Source organism: Lepisosteus platostomus, chromosome 7 (assembly GCF_059453375.1).
Source record: "Lepisosteus platostomus isolate fLepPlt1 chromosome 7, fLepPlt1.hap1, whole genome shotgun sequence".
Taxonomy (NCBI): domain Eukaryota; kingdom Metazoa; phylum Chordata; class Actinopteri; order Semionotiformes; family Lepisosteidae; genus Lepisosteus; species Lepisosteus platostomus.
In genome coordinates this window covers 40,412,493-40,433,854 of record NC_142617.1, presented here as the reverse complement: position 1 = coordinate 40,433,854, position 21,362 = coordinate 40,412,493, and the positions used below count along the sequence as shown (strand labels likewise).

Below are 21,362 nucleotides of genomic sequence, written 5' to 3'. Positions count from 1 at the left end.
TAATTTGATACTTGATGCCTGCAGCTCGCGTGGGTCTGTGTACTTAGTTTCTGCCTAGACGGATGGATGTTTATTGTGATTCACATATCCAGCACAAAGAGCTTCTGCAAAGGCATCTCGGCTCTGAGAACAGAAGATGTCATTTGGACAGGCCGCATCAGGGTGGCGTCATAACTCTTGACTCGCAGGGGAAATGGGTGGCTCATGACCGTTTTGTTTTGCTGGCTTAAAAATATAAAGTGTGCGTGCCCAACCAGTTCACTATCAAGCCAAACAACTTGACGACAAATAATCACTCCAAGTTAATTTAATAAGAATCGCAGCCATGTATAAATGCAATAGTGCAAAGTGCTGATTGTAAAAAAAAAAAGCCTTTTTTAAGGCATACAGCAGGAACAGTCAAATATCATCTTGTGCAATCTGTTTCAGTGCAGGTCTTTGATCACTGGGTAGCTTGATTATCTAGTACTGCATATATCAAATGGCAAGCTGTCTACAAACTGGTTACACCACTAATAGTCAGACTGGTTTGAAAGGCCTGTGTTTGACCACTCCAGATTGCGATGCTACGCTTTAGAAATAGAAATGTGCATCATGGCTGACTTGATTTATAATTTGTTTATATTGAAATAAAGGAAATCTTCCCTCGTCAAGTCCAGATTTAATTATCCGAATGCCAGCAGGATTATGTAGGGGGCAGGAGACGCACTTGCCTTGGAGAGAGTAAGACGTTGTAGCTCCTGCGATGCCCACCCGTAGAGCCATTCATTATTTGACACTTTGCAAGCGCTGCAGTGCCTGACAGCAGAGTTGAAGCTCCTCCAATCAGCTCTAAGTCTCTCATAGATGTCACGGCAAGCCTGCAAGCACTTGACAGGTTGCAGGAGTCCCTGTTTCCAGGACATCCCTGGCTATTGCCAGTCACTCCCTGGTGGAGCTTAGCTAGTTGGGTGCCTCCACAATGGGCAGTTCTGGTCAGGAGTCACCTAATTACTGGGCCATGAAAATCAACCTGTGCTCTTGGAGAGAGAGTTTTCAAAAGATAAGCCACTCAAGAGCCCACCCTTGTTTTTATTTTTGCCTGCTTTGATTCTGTCAATCTGTCACGACCCAACTTTTTTTTCCCTTAATTAAATAATTTGGAGGTGTGTGCTGTCATGTTTGTTCTCAGATGGTAAAATTGATATTCGCAGACAATGAGATGTACAGTAGGCTTTATGGATCTGCAGTAGCTTCAGAAATGAACTGCAACAAGGCTGAAACATTGAAACTTGGTGTAGGGTACTGTTAATTTGGGCAGCCCCTTACAGCCCTGATGTACCTAGGAAATTGAAACCATTACACACATAAAATGAATAATTCAAAAGTACTAAAGGCAGAGAATTGTTATTTGTAATGTTCTCATCATGAATGAAGCGCTTCATCTGTGAATCAAATGGAATTTGCATTGTGCTTTATGTTTGGAAGAACAACACCATGCAATTTGTTTGAAATGTTTCTTTCAGATGCATTTACTTGCTGGCGTGCTGTTCAGAATGCAATCAGGCTGAACTGATCTCGGTATTTTCAAGCGTCACACTTATTTATAATCCCGTGGACATATACGGCAATGTGTACAATACAGTTCAGGCCAGACGAAGCACACGCACACAGACAATCAGGAGCTAAGACAGACGAGGCCCCAGTTCAATCCACTCCATCCCTTCAGAGAATGTTTATAGGAAATTGTTGTATCTCTCGCCTCATTTACTGTTGGCTGTAAGCTGAATTTATCCGACAACCTGATAAATGGGTTGTTAATTTATCCTTGGTGTACATTCTCCTCTCTCATTTTTTTTAAATGCATGAACGTAACACTTTCCTGGATGGATGAAATAAATAGATAAATAAACGAAGTGAATCAAGCTGTCAAGTACACAGTGGGTGCTTTGACAGAAAGATGTATGGAGAGACACAAAGGCGTAAATTTGCAGAAAGGACTCTAGATATGATGGAAAGCTAGCGCTGGTTGTGAATTGGCCAGGGGTTAGAGTCTGGATATCTTCCTGGAGTGATCACACATATTCCTCTATCTGTTTCATGTGTCCTGGATGAATGAACACTTGGGATACTAGCAGAAAGTACTGCTTTATTCATGTGTAGTTCTAGCACAAATATATGACATGAAATCCTTGCAAATATGGTAGTTAAACAGGTTGAACTTTTTTAAAAGGATTATGTCTTTTCAAAGTGCAAGTATCCTGCCAGAGGTAGTTCAGTGCTCTTAGGTATTCGAATTTCAAAACCAACTAAAGTGCATTACCGAAAGCATTCAGTAGAATTTCACAGATGAGCCAGAATAGGTACAAGAAAAAAGGCACAAGCTGCTTTATTCTATTTATTGTAGAAATAAATGTCAGTGTGGGTATAGTGGTGTATTTAAGCAATGGCCTTTAAGCATCAGTCTGTTTTCTTCATTATAATGAGCACCTTGCTAAGATATGGTTTCTGGCTCTGGGAAAATCGTAGAGATGCAATGCAATAGTATAGATAAAAGCTTTGCACCAACAGCTGCTGCACAGCAGGACATATTCAGATAAGTAGATATGATCAGGACTGGGTGTGGCATCATCCTCTTCTGCCTGTATGTCTGGCAGCAGGCCATGGGCACAGTCTAATGACCAGGGCTCAGAGGACTGCAGCCATAAAGAATCTTCTCTGTCCGAAATAAGATGTATTCCAGGCATTCTGTGGCACGGTGTGGTGGCAGGACTTGGCAGCTCCATAGCCAGCAGATGCAAACAAAGCAACAGGCACAATAGAAAACCTTTTGCCAGAGCTCATTACTGGAGCTGAGGGATCTCATGTGCAGAACTGAGTATTAGCAGTGTTACTTGAACCTCCTCTTTCTATAAGTCCATTTGAAGCACCGGACGCAGGCACGGAGGAACATGAAGGCGTAATCCCCAAAATAAAGCTCAAATTCAACCCCCAAGGTTAGACAATACTGTTTTCTCTTTTGCAAAAGAAATGCTGAGGTAGATATCAGAACTGAGGGGGGTAAGCCACTTTAGTTTGACTATTGTATCCAGAAACCAGAGGGCTTATATCTTTTACTTTCTTTTCTCATATAATTTGCCCTCTTGTGTATTCTAGTGCTCATTGGAATAGCTGCATAGCACTGTATTCAGCAATCAGGGTGTTTACCCAGGAGTACATACAGCAGGAACATAATAATGAGACAGCGCAACATATGAACTAGCCAGGAAACGCATGAGAACACCAATTCCAAGTATGCTGGCCTGTCTTGTAGCAAGATACAGCAATTCACAGGGGACTCACAAACATACAATGAGCAGAGGAGTGTGTAAACCAGTCTCCTGTGCATTGGGTTATAACTCCCTGTTAACTGTAATATGAGCTTGAAATATCAGGCACGCACACCTGTTTATCAAAATACCTTGGTGCTGGTTGTGTGTGATCTGTGAGCACTGTTTTAATTATTTTACTCCAGCTGCCTTTACTTTTGGTTATTGTTACTCCCTGCATTAATAAAGCCGGAATAAAAAGACAGCGCACGTCTCTGTGGAAAGCAGACTTGGCCAGCAGCCATGTGCTGTAATATCCGAGACGGCCTGTGTCTGCCAGCCCAGCTTCGCAGGAGGACATGGGGGGCCGCTGTGCTGCTGAAGGGATTCTGCCGGAGATGAGGCATGAGGCAAATCTGCCGGCTCTGCAGCAGTGGACGAGCTGAAATCACTAGAAGCAGAGGGCAGCCAGTGAAGAATGCCTTGCACTTACAGTTCCACATGCAAACGCCAAGACAGAGCTTCTGAATAGGAACCAAATCAATCAAATCTGATTATGTTTGAAGAAATAAATATGCTACTGTAGGCGGGAGGTATTGAGAAAGCAATGCATAATTCCACCTAATGATCTAGGCTTCCAGGCAAACATTTGAATGTCACTGTTTAGGCTATAGTCCCCTCAAAGACAGATTTTTGAGCTCAAGTTTTAGGGGATGTGCAAAATGTTCATGGCATTGGCTTTGAATGAAAGATTCATACTGTAGCTATATGTAAAGAAATCTGAAGGCTAGGCCAATGACCTATTTTGTATTAAGTGAAAATGGTTCCTTTGGATAAGGTTTCCTGTAACTAGGGTTAAAAGTTTTGCATCATCCATGAATCCAGCATTGTTTTCGTGGATTGAAACATTTTGTGTCTGGAAAATGTGAAAATCTTAATTTCTAACAGGGGTGATATAAGACGGAATCATCCTGTTATTATTCCCTTTAAGGGTAATCGTACATTGATAAGACAATGCTTGCTAAAAGGTGCAATTATACATACACGAGTGACTCCTCATACAGGTGCATAGAAATACTGGTAATGAAACAAGATGGGAAATATTTTTTTTGGTTCCCATATTTCTATCCATCCTATCCATAACTCAAATCTGTGCTTTTCTGCTGGAATATTTAGCAGTAGACATTGTAAAATTGTAACAGAAAAAAATAAATGGGATATTTAAGTGTGAAAAGTAGGAGGGATATAGTATATTCGTTTATTTTTTGGTTTCATTTGATTCCTGTAGCGCCGACATTGATGGCTCAGGTCTGTGCAGCTAGGATTCCCTATATAGTGGCTGAGTACCGAGGAAGTTAGAGGAGTGGAGCTGGGCAGAGTATCTTCAGACATTCAGTACCCTGCAGTGGTTACCTGTGCCCTTCTGAACTATGAAGAGCAGGCAGTGTGCGCCCAGTGAGAGACACAGCACTCTTCCAGTCACAGCCGATCCTGCTGTTGTGCTGTTGGTACAGTTTGGCTCCCACTGTGAAAGTTGACAGGTGACGCCTGAGGAAGGTGCATGAGTCTCTCCTCTCTTGTCCCGCTGTAGAGAGCCGAGCTGAAATTAGCAATATAAAAAAAGCAAAAGAATCTGTGAATTCTGATTGTGGTGGCTGCACCTCGTCTCCTGACAGGTTTCGATCAATATCTCTCACGTACCTTGTGGCCTGGAGCCTCCCAGTGTCTGTTTCTGCTGTTCCAGAAAGCTGGCCTCCCATCACAGGACAATTCATTGCTTTTCAGTTTCCTAGGGAAATATATCAGCTTACATTCAGTCCAGAATGGACTGTAGTTTTCTTCAGTTTTTAAAGGACGTTCTCTTTCATGAGCATCTCTGTCTGTTACGAAAGTGGTCCATTTCCCTTCGGGCTTGCCCTGCAGTTGGAGCGCAGGCAGAGAAGAAAGCCCTCAGTGAGGCAGTTGAACCTGGCGACTCCCTGCAGGGCCAGCGCTGAGCAGAGAGCACGAGGCTGCAGGGAGAGTGGGTCCAGCAGGACAGTGCAAGATGTCAGAGCAGAGCCCGGGTTCAGAGTAAGGCCGGTGGGTCTTCCAAGTCCTGGAAAGGGAGAAAGAAACCTGTTTTAAAAAACAGGTTAGAGAGCATGATAAAGTGCATAATGCTTCAAAGCTTCTTCCTTTTCCTGTTTTCATACAAGGATAACTATAGCAGCAAGATTGATGATTTTGTTGACAGCTTTCGAATAGAAAATGACGATAGCTAATACTACTGTACATGCACACTGCAATTACTGTCCTGGATGACCTCAAAGCACATAACGGGGTTGTTTGTTAAGTGTATCTTAACGATCTGCACTGATGCCACATCAGCTGGAGCAGTTTATTCCAAAACGAGCTTATTTGAGCTGTGGCTGTGCAGCATGCTGTGGTAAGATCATTGCTTCAAGGGTCCTCTTTGAAAATATCTGCATTCTGGTGAGTGTAGAGACCTTGGAAGAATAATACACTGGAGGACCACTTGCTGCAGTCTGGATGGCCATTATAGATAAAAAAAAATTGAAATAATCTGAATTATTTAGTTAAATAAAGAGATGGGGCTCAGTTAAATAACGTTAAATAAAGAGATGGGCTGGTTGATTGCTTAAGTAGGTAAGTACTGGAGGTAGAGGTCAGAAATATAGAGCTGTGTGTTCACTATGGCCTCAGACACTCATACAACATCCTATACTGCAACACAGTAGATGAAGTTTAAATTCCCTAGTCAAATGTTTTCTCAGTTTAGGAATTTATATTTTGGTGGCTCAAGACTTTGTTCCAGGTGATAAAAATAGTAGTTCTTGGTGTCATCACTGTGATTGACAATACATTTCACCCCCCTTTTTCTCCACCCTGACACATCTGTTCCTGATAACATCTGCCCTGAAGTGACTGCGTGTGCGAAATCATTTCTTCAGTAATTCTCTGCACAAACACCTGGCTAGTACCAGTGTCCTTGACAGTTATTCTCATTGGCATTTACTGGCTCATGATCGTAATTTCCAGAACAATCACTGCACTGTCCACTTTTTGGTGGAAAACATCCTGTTTTCTTACAGTTTGCCTTACTGCTGCTCTGAAGAAAATGCTCCTGTACACAGGGTAGCCACTGGGCTTGAAACCCTGCTTCTTTTGCAGGAACAAAACTAGCTGCCCAGTTACTTTGTCATTTAGCACAATCAGCTCAGAGTGCTTTACAATTATGAACCAATGCAATTCTCAGCAAGTTTAGAGGCCATGCCGTCATCTACCCTCTGTAGACCTGAACTTTCTCTTACCAACCAAAGTGGAAATTGAAGAAGGAAGTGCTCTTTTCAGAGCCACGTTTCCTTGGCATGTCGCCCTTTCTGTGCTTTCCAGCCTATGAGGCTCTGACAGCTTCGCTTTATTTATAAATCTTCTCTGATTGAGAATCACTTCTAGCTGGTGCCCAGTGAGATATTGTTAGCATATCAACATTCACGATCATTAGCAGCTTAAGCTCATATAACTTCATTAGCTCCGTTTCCCAGGGTTGTCAGCTTGATCCATTTTCTTCATGCTTTTCAACCTCCCTGATGCATAACTTTGGCTGATCTCCTCTGCAAATCAGGGAAGTGAGATGTCTGATCTCAGATCACACCCTAAAGTAGGCGATTATTCATATGTCATGATGATCATTGGAATCATTGGATCACCTTATCATAGAACTTAACTCAGCATTTGAACATCAGAAGGGTAATAAACATGAGGAAGACGGTGTGCCCATATAGTCCATTTGGTCACTAATAGCTAATTGATCTGAGGGTCATAGTATGCAGTGCCCTTCCCTATGGCTTCCTCCTCTGGTTTGTCTTTCACCGTTGATACAGGAGAGATCTAGTGGGTTAACTTTGCCCATGGTCTTCAGGAATTCAAATACTGGAATCAGGATTCCATGTAGTTTTCTCTCTTCTAAACTACAAAGATTCACTTCCCTCAGTCTGCAGAATTAGATATTCATTTATGCCTGGTTTACTTTTTTCAGCACTGACTCCAGGTCAGCAATATCTTTTGCAACATAGTGACCAAAAATTGAGCAGAATATTTTAAAATGTAATCTTACTGTTACATTGTACAGTTGTAAAGAAACATCCTTTGATACAGATTATACACAACTATACTGTATATATCCTAACCTTTTTGTCAGTATAAACACAACTTTTTCAAAGCTTGATTTTTTTTAACTTGGTGCTTTCAACCTTATTCATACAGTAGTTTACATTTTTGCTATCTGAATGTAATGCACTGCAATTGTGTACAATAAATGTCATCTTATTATTTTTTCCTAAATCTCTTTTAATAGTGTATTGACTACATGAGACACACCATTCATTGAAATCAGGTGGAGTAGTGGTCTTAATACAGATTTCTGTGATACCCCTCTAATTACTGTACATCACCCCAATTTGAGCTTTCACAACTTAATAGTGTATGTCCTGCCTGTTTCTATCCATTGACAATCCAAATACATGCACTTCTTTACTTATAGACTTCAATTTAAGAATTAAGCTTTTATATGGAACTTAATCAGAAGCAGTTTAGAAATCTAAATATGCCATATCCTACAGTATGCTCTTTCTGTCTGTAACAGCTGCTAAAACCATGTTAACTCTCATAGAATCCTGTCGCCCAACAGATGATCCTGAGGCTTTGTTCTAAATATTGTTTCCAAACACAGGTGTGTGATAGAAGAGATTCTTTTGGTCTGTAATTGCTTGGTTCAATTTTTGCCTCCTTTTTTATGGACAGGTGTTGCATTATCAAATTTACTGTCAACAGTGTGGGCTTTTTCCCCAGAAGTTTCTTTCTTCTGCAAAATGCAAACCCCTGCACAACTCACTGCTCGATTTTTATTTGTGTGTTGTTGTTTTGCAAAGCACATGGGTTGGATTCTATACAGTCTGTTTACCGAAAGATTCGCCTAATTAATTGTCAGAAGTGATTATATCTTATTCCATTATCTCTAGAATCAACACTGTGGGTTTTAATGTATGCTGGCTAGGGTTTGATTACAGAAGGGAAGAACAGAAGCTCTCCATTCACACTTAATTGAATAAGCCTGTGTGTACTGTGCAATGCTCTCTATGCACACTATCTGAAAGCCTTTTACACAGTCATTATTTCCTTGCATTAAATATTTTTAATTAAATCCATTTTTCATTTTATGATATGTCAAGGTTTATAATGCCAGGTTTATTTTCCTTCATTTAAATTGCACTCAGATGAATAATATTTGCTGTGACAAGGACGCCAAATGCAGGTTTTAAATGGGTCTTTTTCTCCTCACTGCCTCTTTCTTTTGACCTAATTTCCCTGTTTCTAGTCACATTCATTGCAGCAGTTTAAAAATGCAAAAAAATCAATTGTTTATGACACCTGAAATAAACCACTTTATGTATTAGTAACATTTCATGGAAATGTAGAAAGTCTTTTCAATTTCTTTTGTGCAAAACAAACAATACATAAACTATGGTTCTTTTCAAGAGTAAACTAATCTATTAAACCTGTTATTATAAATTAATTCATTCCAGAGATGTGAACATCCAGAAATGTGATTTAAAAAAAAATCAGTCTTCACAAAACATTTCTTTTTCCTTTCTCTGTGTAGTTGAACTCGGGACTCGATTCATGTCTCAGTGGTGGTTGAAGGTTTTTTATCAGCTCGTTCATTTTCTTTAAATACCATAGTTTCTTTTCAGTCAAATCCTGTCTCCATGGTAAAAAATGATTAGTCCCAGAATTCCCCTCAGTGTCAGAACACTGGACATCACTACACAGGATAGAGCGGCAAGGAAGATTTTAAATGTTTTCACAGGTGACATCTGTCATTTTTCACAAATTGGATTGTCAAGCTCTAATTTCTATTAAATTGTGTTTCGATCCTAGCTACCTATTCATGTTTCCTTAATATTACATTGTGGGGTTTCCTACTTTCTTATTTTTGTCCATGTTAAAGACATAACAAAATAGTTTAGTTGTCCTTAATTTAATCAACATATATTGTAAACACCCAGCAAAAACATGAAAGTTTTTGTATTACATCTGATTTCTTTTAGTGTGGCAATTTAACATAACTAATTTAAAATTAATTAACTTTAAAAATAAAAGCATGTCTTTCTTCTCTTTTGGTCCATATGAAAATAATCAGCATTATTTTAACATAGAGAATGTTCTTCTCTATGTGGTTTTAGATAAAGTATCTAAATAGCAAAATTATTAAATAGGCAAGCAACCTAGAAGTTACAGTTACGCTTATAAAAGTATCACCTTTTACATAATAACAAAATTATTATTTTTATGGGCTGGTTGTGTTCCACACATGAAAAATCCATACATTTCTGAAACCTTATTTCCCCATAAACTTACAGAGTGGCATTTCTTTTTGTGTTCTGTAACATAAAAAAGTTGCTCATCCAGCTGTTTCTTAAAATAATTCAGAGAACAGCTACAACTCTTTGCGTTAGGAAGTGCCTCCTTTTCTCAGTTTTAAATGCACTTCTGTGTAGTTTTCACTTGTGGCCTCCGGTTTGTGTTTCACCTTTGATCTCCATTGAGAATTGCATGTTACTAAAGTACATAGCGCTACCTGAAGATCACTGATGCACATGCAATGAAAACCATACTTGCTTTGCAAAGAACTACAAGAGCTATAATATTATTTCACCCAGGGCCGTGCTTGCACTTTGACAGTTCTTTTCATTTCTTCTAGATCATTGCGTTTGTGTCCTTGTTCTTCATCCTGGTTTCTATCACCACCTTCTGCCTGGAGACTCACGAGGCCTTCAATGAGCTGCATAACCGCACAGAGCTTGTGACTGTCCACAACAACACAAAATGGGTGGTGACACTGGAAGTGGTGACCAAGCCTGTGCTGACTATGGTGGAGGGCGTCTGTGTGGTCTGGTTCACCTTCGAGTTCCTGGTGCGTGTCATCTGTTGCCCGGACAAGCTTCTATTCATCAAGAACCTGTTGAACATCATTGACTTCGTGGCCATCCTGCCCTTCTACCTGGAGGTGGGGCTGAGTGGCCTGTCCTCCAAGGCAGCCAGGGACGTGCTGGGCTTCCTGCGAGTGGTCCGCTTTGTGCGGATCCTCAGGATCTTTAAGCTGACCCGACACTTTGTGGGCCTGAGAGTGCTCGGCCACACTTTGAGGGCCAGCATCAATGAGTTCTGCCTGCTTATCATCTTCTTGGCACTGGGGGTCCTAATATTTGCTACCATGATCTACTACGCTGAGAGGATAGGAGCCACGGCTTCTGACCCCATGGCCAACAAACACACTCACTTCAAGAACATTCCCATCAGTTTCTGGTGGGCTGTGGTGACCATGACCACCTTGGGCTATGGGGACATGTACCCCCAGACATGGTCAGGCATGGTTGTGGGTGCTCTATGTGCTCTGGCGGGTGTGCTGACCATCGCCATGCCCGTGCCCGTCATTGTCAACAATTTTGGGATGTACTACTCCTTGGCCATGGCCAAGCAGAAGCTGCCAAAAAAGAAGAAAAAGCACAATCCCAACCCTAACACCCAGCCAGATTCGCCAACCTTTGGCAAGTCCATGAGCAGCTCTCCCCGAGACAGCACCCAGAGCGACACCTGTCCACTGGCAACAGAGGAGGCAATCGGAAGGAATCGCTCAGGTAGGGAGTACTGTTCAAATCAACTCTTAAACTTTCAAAGACACGGGCACATGTTCAGTACTGTTCCACAGCTCCAAGATCTCGAGTTCAAATCTAGCCTGTTCACCCTGTTTTTTCATGGGATTTTACCAGGTTCTCTGGTTTCTTACCACCTCCCGAATATATGCAGGTTAGGTATGATTGGCTGCTGTAACTTGTATGATCAGTGATCTCCATGAAGAAGAGTATTGAGCCTCACCTTCTTATTGCCCTGCACTCTGAGTAGGGATTGAATGGGGGTGGAACAGGAGTGACCTAACATAATTTAAAGAATGTGCAATCTATTGTGATTTTGTTATAATTGGACAAAGCAATTAAAACTTGATTGATTTTTAAATTGATTGTGAAAAAGACGGGAGAACTTAATATCAAAGAATATAAAAAATTTAATCTGCCAGAACATGGAAGGAATATATTTAGCTGCTGCTTTTTAAATATTCATCTAGTTAGGTATTTGCAATGAACCATACAGAACCAAACAGGCTTGTTTTTTTAATGTTAATCGTATCTTAAAGTTCAAAGGCACTTATTGTAATGTTTGGTGGTTTGTTTTTTTGTAAAATGTTAGGTAAATGTAACTGCAGCCAAAATGGAGAACATTTCAGTACCAATCAATAGTGAGAGTGGTGACTATGACGTCATCGTGACCTGGCCTGTTCTTGGTCTGACAGACTCCAAGCAGAATGGCGATGCTGGTGTGGTCATGTCAGAAGAGGAGCCCCTGTCCCCTGGTGAAAAGTGGCCAATGAGACGCTCCAGCACTAGGGAGAAGAACAAGAAAGAGGCCACCTGCTTCCTGTTGACAGCAGGAGAGTTCTCCTGCGCTGCCGACGGCGGCGTCCGCACGGGTACAGGTAACTGGGAGAGGAACGGAAAAGAGAACTTCCTATAGGACAGTGTGTGGGATAGGCTTGATGGCCAGTTTCCCCTCCTGGGGAGTTCCCCTCCACCCATCTCCCATGCGGCCCTGACTGACTGGATTTCTTCAGTTTCCCAGTCAAGCCCAATTTGCAAAGGAACTGCTTTTACTGACTGACTCTTTGCATAGAAGCGGTGAGGACTAACAGGAAACAGGAGGGCCCATTCTGCTCACACACCTCCTTCGTTCTGTCAGAGTTTGGGGGCATTACTCCACATGTATGTCTTCACATTCCCAGGCCCAGAGGGAGCCACAGTGCATTGGTTAGGAGGAAAACCAATGCGATCTGGGATAGGAAAGAGAGAAGGGCGGATTTGTACAAGCACGACAGCCGGTTTCCAATGTACTTCAGAACCTTCTACCTTCTCTCCTTGCAGGGGTGAGGAACTGAAATGCATAAGATGTTTTTTTTTATCCCTGTCGTTCACTTCACCTCTTGCCTCAAGTCATGCGTGTGCAAACCTGTCTCAAGAGGACAGGTGGCTAACAGTAAATTGAAATCAATATACGCACAGAAATCCATCTACACAGACTTCAGTTTGTTACTTATCTGCCAGTTCAGTTCATTTTCTGCTTTATTTTAGTTATTAACAGCTAACCAAAACATTCTAGACCCCTTAAATTATATACCCATTTCGAAGCAGAATTTTAGAATTGTACCTATTATAACAAAAAAAACTCATTTTCTATAGCCTTCTTTATAGGTATGCTATACCCATTGTCTTACTAATACCCGGCCAGTCACATTGTTATAGTACAAACTAATTTGGCTGACTTGCAGTTATTGCTCTGCCTGATACATGTTACAGCCAGTCACCTTAATGAAAAAATGTGCATTAAAAAACCCTGTTTTAAAAGAAGATGTTTTTTTTCTGAAATTACTTTTTCCCTGACACATCTGGCAGCTCTGGAATGTTGCTGCTAATCTCAGAACTGTGGTGAACATTAATTGGACAACATGGGTTTCTTAACAGCAGGGCATTAATTGAATGGTCACTCAGTTTCGATATACTCCAGTAATATATCTATTGGGTTTAATGTTTGGATTGTTATTACTTGGAGAAATTCAAACATTTGCTGTTTGATAGTGTCTAAGACTCTGGGAATTCCAATGAAGAGCAGCAGTACATAGATTTGGAGATTACATTTAATTTAAATGGGTACAACTGAAGCTTTCAAATAAGCATATGGCTTTTATTTGTTGAAACTAAGCACTACAACTCGATCTGCTTGTCGAAGAACTGCAGAAGACGTTTTATTGCTGCACCAGTCAAACCCATCATCTTAATAAAGAGCCACTAAAAACCCTTTATTCTTCTCTCTCTGAAATAACTGTTCTGCACAAAACCTCGTACATTTCCTTCTTGTTAATAAGGCAAAAAGTAATTACAGACCAAGTATTCAGGTTTGCACAAATTAAATATTAAAGTGTCTTCTGAGGTTGTATGGATGTGTATGCTAGGCCAGGGGATGTGAATGGGGAAAAAAGGTGTATTTAATTAGAAGCACTCCCTATAGATTTTCAAAAGCAGAATTTAATCTCTGCACTAAGGTCTGTGTTGGCTCCACATTTTGTTTCTTGTGCATTCATTCACAAAAGCTTCAGTTCAGGCCCTATTTTTGGAAAGAATGGATCTCTGCTGTCAGGCTCAGCAAGCACTCTGGTGAGCACACTTAGTTTTACCATCTTATCTGCAATTGGCTAAATCTGAAGGAGGCTGAGAGTGGTGCTGTGTGTGTGCGTGTTAGGGGGAGGTGATTGTTGGAAGCTGATATTGTTTGGGTGCAGACTTCAGTCAAAACTCATTAGCAAGATAATGTCGAGACAAACAAGCTGATAAGAGTATCTCAGTCGGCAGGTCCCAGTAGAGATGAAATCTTTCCACTTCTTAACTTAAAGGAAAGAAGGAAAAGGCAGCTTCTGTTTTGTTTTCTATCCTCTGGAAGGCTAGAGCAGCTTCAGCTTTAGTTCAGCCATTCCAACAGAAGAGACCGGTGTGTGTAAGCTGTGTGTGTGTGCTTCTTTCGCCTTCTTTTTGTTTATTACACTCGGGGGTACTTCTGAATTTTTGCTCCAGCGCATGATGTAATTGCTTAATTACCTTGTTTATTTAATTTGTCCAAAATATTTTTTTCCCTGATTTCAGTCATACCAATGAATCCCTCAGGATTCTAGCATCTGCTGTATTGTTTTGCCCCTGCCCCCTGTAAAACAACTGTATATGCCTAGGACAGCTCAGTGACTCGTGAGCTTCATAGCTAACATAACATCACTTTATTAACCCTTGACAATTTCTTGCAATAGGAATTTGTCTTTTCGCATACCCCAGCTTGCTCTCCATGAGACGCACAGACACACAGATAGCTCTTGGGTTCTGTGTTTGACTCCAGCCTGTGCAACCCTCTGCATGGAGTTCGCATGTTCTTCCTGTGGCCATGTGGTTTCCTCCCTCCTCCCAAAGACATGCTAGCTGAGTTAGTTAGTGCCTCTCTAGTCCTGTGAGTAAGGGGGTTCTGCAAACGAGCGGTGTCCTGACCAGGGTGCTCTCGCGCCTTACAGCCCATGCTTCTGGATATTCCAACAAATCATCATTTGAATAATTAACTGTGATCGGATAACTAGAGGGCAGGATGGTGGCATAGTTGTTATCATTGCTGACTTGAAGTGCTGGGGTCCCGGGTTCAATTCCTGGGGGTCATGTGCATGGAGTTTGTATGTTCCCCCCCATGTTCGTTTGGGTTTCCTCCAGGTGCTCTGGATTCTTCCCAACATCCAAAGGTATACTTTAATAGGTATACAGTTTAATTGGCTTCTGTAAAATTGGCCCCGGTGTGGGTGTGTGCATGCTTGTGTCTGTGTGTGCCCTGGGATGGACCAGCATCCTGTCCAGGGTGTATCCCTCCTCTAGCCCATTGCTTTCCCCCCACAACCCTCTACTGGATAAAGAGCTTTGAAAATTTAGATTCCCATCCCTACAGCTGTGCATGTGGCTAAATTTAGATTGAGAAGAATATCCTTTGGAGTCTTCAATGTATAAACACTGATCACAGTTGGAATAAAAATGCTTTGACAGATAAAATGTGGTGTTGAGACATAAAAGTGATCAAGTAAGGTCAACTAGATTTAATACAAAGTAAACTGTAGCATGGGGCTGGTATCAATCTGTTCAATAATGTCTGCTGCCACACCTGTCCTGCTGCATCTTAAAAACTGTCTCAGCCTGACATAGAGGAGATTCTCCTTCTCACCTGTGGATGTGAGTAGCACCTTTCAGTACTGTCATTCTGTGTATAACCCTTCCCGTAAAGATCATTTTAATTATACCTCAGTGGGTTTTCTGCACAGGACAGCCAATCCAATTACATGCCAGTCTGAAGGTGCCCTGCATCATTTACCCAATTGGTCCTGTCCCTGGTTGCCATGGTTTCTTCATGAACATGGTGTGCGATGGGGGTTTCAAAAATGCACTGTGCACAGCAAAATCTTTCCATGTGGAAATGCAAAAGGCAACTGGCTAGTGCTATGCTGTAATTATCAATAATGATATTGGTAATAACTCTCCAATGCAAACTTCAAAAACAATCCAGCTCCTATTCTTCCAGATGTAATGTTATAAGTGGAAGACATTTATAGTATTTTATTTTTGGTTGTTAATTCCACTTAGTTTTCTGCCATGTGGGTTGGGATTGAAACTAAATCCCTATATTTGACATGTAATCTCACCTAGGTTTACTGATAATTACAAAAGGACAGAAATTGATCACAATATTATCTATGTACTGCTGCTTTTCAGTGCTCTAAGGCCTCCTGTTAGGTGTTTTACTTTTAAAAAAAGAAAAACTCTCAGAAAAACCATTTTGTTACTGTTTCTAAATAAAGAAAATATGCCCTGTTCCCGAGTCTATTTATAACTGTAAACCCAATTAAGTGCTTAGTTACTTACTAATGACATATTAATTACTGGATGATTACTGTATAATTATGATGCATATCAGTCAGTAACAGGGATAATAAAGATGTGAGGGGTAGACTGCGCTTTTATTCCAAGGTGACGCTTCCACATGGTTTCCTCTGAAGGGTTCTTCCTGGGATTTTCGGACTTTTTAAAAATAATACAGTACATATGTATGTTTTTCATGGCCCCGAAAGTCGGCCTTGTCTTGCAGGATATCAGTGAACAGTGATATCGGCCATTGTCGATCCAAATAGACTGCACAAACTCAATTTAGAAAGCTGACCTTAACAAGCTGAAGTTACAAAGGAATACATTTGAAAAGAGCTGAGGGGATGCGCTTCCTTTTGAAATAATAAATTAAGGCGGAACAGTCGTTATCGAAGCGACAGAGTTCCTGTTGCTTTTCAAAGATTCTTTATGCATATGTAAATATATTTGATCCAGAGTTCTGCATTTTATTTCAGAACAACTATTTTAGTCAAGGTCTCCGAATTCAAATCTGATGAAAGGTGTGTGGTTCCAGGACTCGGCTCCAAAGATGTTGCTGTTCTCCAGGTCTCTGTGTGTTGATGGCTTTCAAGACAGAATCTTGAAAGAGGTTATATTGTCGGGCTCTGCTGTATAGAACACACCCGCAGACACTGTATGATATATAAACCTTGGATACTCCTGCTTAGCTCGGTTCCTTCAGCCTCCCCTTTGTATATAAGTTATGTTCGCCTTCTGTCTTTGAATACCTCCCCAGTAAATGAACAGTCTGATAACTTATTTAGAAATGTATTTGAATGAACCCTTTAACTTTACGGCCTCCTGAAATGGCCTTAAGTTTCTTGCTTCGTTTATTTCAATGAAATCGTTTTGGAGCCGGATTTGGAGTGTGCTGTTGATTTAGGTGTTTTAGTTATGATATTTTTTAAGAAAGCACTCTGGAGAAATTTAAGAGCACTGCTCTCTTTTATCATCTTTGAACAGCATAACGCGGATTAACTCAATACGTGACACACTGAAGCAGACGTTTTGCAAACAGATCAGTTATGTCATCATACTGTACGTTATTCCTGCTGGGGTTGAACTTCGAAACTCAGTGTCAGCCTATACAGCTCCCCATTGATGCTTTAATGAAGCTCACAAAAGCTGTTTGCTCACAGGTTCCCTGCAAAACCTATATCTGCACAAACCCACAGTCACAGTGATGTAGTATTCACGTTCTGGCACAAAGACGATGAAACGTGTTGTTGACATTTTAATTTAGACTGTAATTCAGTATCAGCAAGGCGATAGTGATGACAACTTCATTAATCAGTCTATTGAGAAAACCCTTTCTTACCTGCACAAATTCATGATCTGCGGCTACTAATGTTGGTTTTCCTTGAAAAAAGCAAAGTTTCTAATTGCTGCCGTTAAGTTTTCATTCTGCCTTTGCACATTTGCACATCTGCAATCAAAGAAATCCGACAAAACACCCTCTTTGTAATTTATTTTCCTTTTTGTGTTTCCTCCGTTTTACCAAAAGCAATACTTGTCTTGCTTTTCCAGAAAGGATCGTATATTTTTGCAGCAATATTTTTTGAGGTTTGTACTTCAGAATTGAATTGAATGGTTCTCTTAAGCTTTATCCTTCTTTGATGTGCAATAGAAAAGGGATTTCAGGCGATGTTTTGTTTGTTTTCAAACACTTCTGTATTTCGATACTGCTGCGACGCCCTCTTGTCTTCTGCTGAGAGCCGTCCGTCCTGACAGGTAGCGATCGCGTTAGGGTGAGCAAGCACTGGACAGAAGTTGGTAGTGCAATAGTGTTACCCCGAGAACGTCAAAAAGGAATGTTTTTCTCCAAAATCGAAATATCAGTGCTCTCGTGGTGGGACATTCCTATACTATGATGTAATTGCTTCTAAAGACATCACTGTGTACACATCTGTCTGTTTCCAATGTTCTGCATGTGCTGCATGGAATGTCACTGTACAACGTGTATCATGACAGAAAGTAGCAAACCTCTTCAGTGTAATTGATATATAGGCAACATCTAACTAGGTGTATTCAATTGAAGTAACTCTTTAAACATTGTTAACGTTGTTGTTAACATTTTCTCATGAGTTAAAGTTACCCAGCGACAGTTATTTTACAAAAAAAAAAGGTTAAAACTGCCGCAGAACCTTCGCCACGCATTTGGTGTAACAATGCTGTTTCAGCTGTGTAACGGACAATCTCAACTGTTGCTCATTATCCTTTATTTTATTTTTCTTTTGAGGAAGAAAAAAGAACATGTAACGACGGTATTTCAGTGCAAGTCAGGCTTTCATCCATAAAAACGTACTAAATGTATCCTAGAATACAATGGAAATGTGTGTTTGAATATTACGGTGTAATTTGTGACTGTGAACTAGACTCAAATCTCTTATCCTCCGTTCCAAATTGTCTCGCGGATTCTGGTCGGCTGGATGGTTTTACCTGGTTTAAAACATAACAGTAAAAGTGTGAACGCATGCTGCTTCCTTCGCCGGTAATTTACAGTACAAGCTATATTTCTTAGAAACGGTGTTTCCAAGCTACAGCGTGCGATACCTCAGCGTGGGAAAAAAAAAACCTTGACAGTTAAAAACAATCTACCAAAGAGCCCGAGAAGCGCTGTGGAGGATGAGGTTCCACTGAAAACAGCCCAGCGACATCGATGGGGTCAAAGAAGCCGAGACCACATCAGCAATTTGAAGACGCTGCGTACATTTATCGTACATTACAAATTACTTATCATTGGTCTTTTTATGTCGTAAAATTAAAGGCTACCTTCAGGTCCTGTGTTGAAACAGTGACAGCTGGGTTTTGATTGTGTTTTTTCAAGTTTTGATTTTATATGTACGTTATATAATACTTTAACTTAGATAACAAAATGACCATTTCCTGGCGTTTGTCAGCACTATAATAATAATAATATCATCAGTAAATGGTTACAAGATCCATGTCTCAGTCTGTAAAGGGAAGAGGGGGAGAGGTCAGTGCAACTCACAACTGGCAGCCTGCTGAAGCTCAGCAGGTGTGAGCCTAGTCCATACCTGGATAGGAGACCTCCTGGGAAAGCTAAGGTTGCTGTTGGAAGTGGTGTTAGTGGGGCCAGTAGGGGGTGCTCACTCTGCAGTCTGTGTGGGTTGTAATGCCCCAGTATAGTGATGGGGGCACCATCCTTTGGATGAGACTTAAAAGCAAGGTCTTGACTCTCCATGCTTATTAAAAATGCCAGGGTGTCTCTCAAAAAGAGTAGGATTGTTACCCTAACCTGGCCAAGTTTCTCCCTGGCCTTTACCAGTCATGGCCTCCTAATAATCCCCATCTATGAACAGGCATCATCACTGTGTTCTCCTCCCCACTGTTAGCTGTGTAGTGAGCTTTCTGGCGCACTATGGCTGTACAGTATGTGCGTACATTGGTAGTGGTGGAGGGGAGTCCCCAGTACCTGTAAAGCAGTTTGTATGGATTGTCCAGAAGAATTCTATTTAAGTGTAAGGAATTATTATTAGATTGCTTTTTTGTTTTTGTCTTAACCCAGCTGTAACTGAAACCCGACCCCAGCGGTAACTGAATACCGCTTCTTAGTATGAGGAGGTAGCCATGTGATGTTACACTATTCAGGTCCTACAGCCGATGAAGATTCACAGCAATCAGCTTGCTGTTCGAAATTTACCTATCCGACCAAAGTACTTGACAGGATGGAAGCACGCTTAGCTAGATGGATACACCATGCTGTATTCTATCGGTTTGCACTGCTTGCGGTTATTTTATTGTTGTGTTTTAAGCACCAAATGGGTGAGCAGCACGTTTCTTCAGAGACAAGCCACTCTAAGTACTGGGCTCTCTCCCTGGAGCCCAGTGCTTCTGGTGGCTGCTGCCTTGGGTGATTTCTCCTGAAGCTGCCACATACTGTAACAAGTGTCTAAGGCAATATGGTTACAATCTTGTATCCTGTAGGCATGTATTTCTATGCATCTCTGCCGGAATACCAATAAAAAGAATTTCCAAATGCAATTTTGTCTGCTGTGCTGTGTTGTGTTCCTGTCACAGTGATCATCTTTTTTTTTTATCTTGTCAGTAATCCCTGCTTCTGGTTTTGACCTCTGCTCGTGTGCTGCTGGTTAAAATGCTTGTGTAGGGGCCCCACGCTATGAGAGTCTTTTTCAGGAGTTTCTTTAGTTTCAACAGGTTTGCAGTTTTTGGAGGTCGATAGGTTCAGGTGCTTCCACCTCCCATTTACAATCCAGCATCATCACAGATGAGAGCTACAATACTTCCCATCCTCTCCCAGCGTTCGTTTGGCAGAACTACTGTACACCCACATTAGTGTCTATTACAGGTAACGCCGTCCAGACATGAGAGACCAGTTCACAACATCACAAATCTCAAATTTGTGCGAGACCTACGCTTGGGGAAAAATTGGGGCAATGTCCTCCAAAATAAAAAGCATTTTTTTTCCTAACCTGCCTAAACTGTGCAGACATTCGTGGTTTTGTGCATTAAACAGCTAATATATTTCTGTCAAAAATAATGACCTCTGCATTAGCTTCTCACAAATGTGTCAGATTGTTAAATTGTGGTATTGAGCATATGGCGTTGAGGTCTGTTCTAGCAATGCCTGAAAATCTCATGCTTGCTTTTGCTGACACTCACTGAGCAGGGGTCATCGATATACAGTAAAGGAACAAGTAATAGGTTTATTCCATTCTGGAAAAAAGAAGAAAGAAAACACAACGTTTCGGCCGTAGAGCCTTCTTCGGGTGTGAGGTTTATTTTTTGGTGTGTGTCTCTCACCTCTAAGATATGTCTTGAGAACTTCTGCTGTAGAGTTTTGCTAAACTGGCAAGTAAGGTGTTAAAGGAGTCTGTACAGAATATTTACATCAGAAGCCTGGATGGAGTCCAGTATTTTACATTCTAGGGTTTTTCACACTGCTGTAGAATCGGATGTGGATCCTATCCACATAAGTGTTTTTTAATGCTCTATAACAATGCTGGTTGATATTTCCAACCTGCTGGAGAGGTGGAATTTGACACTTTGGCTTTCTCTGTTGCCCGCAAAAAGAGTTATTAGCACCTCTTCTCAGGGTGTCCTGCTGCGGGGGTTGTCTTTCATTCTTTTATTTATTGATCATTTTCAGCATGAACATTTGGGATCCGCACTCACTGAGACAGAAGCACAGGGAAATGCAAAACAAGATGGATTTCTTCACTGGGAGGCACAGGGGATGTGGCAGTTGATGCTTCTGCTTCACAGCACTTGGGTCCCGGGTTCGATTCCAGCCTGGTAATCTTTCGGTGTGGAAATTGCACGTTGTCCCGAAGTTTGCATGGGCCTTCGCAAGAAGTTGTTTCCTCCCATCTCCAAGAGACATGCTGTCTAGGTTTGATTGGCTGTTCTACTGTATATCATTGTCTTCACCATGGCCCTGCAATGGGAGTAAGCCCTGGATCACAAG

The 21,362-nt window shown here is 41.3% G+C and overlaps 1 protein-coding gene across 1 annotated transcript in view; it reads left to right on the top strand.

The window, feature by feature from the left end:
* The window catches only part of kcnc4 (potassium voltage-gated channel, Shaw-related subfamily, member 4), a 38,171-nt gene extending 18,253 nt beyond the window's left edge, over window positions 1–19,918 (top strand). The window contains exons 2-3 of the mRNA XM_088640328.1: window positions 10,054–10,990; window positions 11,701–19,918. Coding sequence (XP_088496454.1) covers window positions 10,054–10,990; window positions 11,701–11,921 — 1,158 coding nt within the window. The 3' untranslated portion in view covers window positions 11,922–19,918. The remainder of the gene's footprint in view (window positions 1–10,053; window positions 10,991–11,700) is intronic.
* Window positions 19,919–21,362: the final 1,444 nt, after the last annotated feature.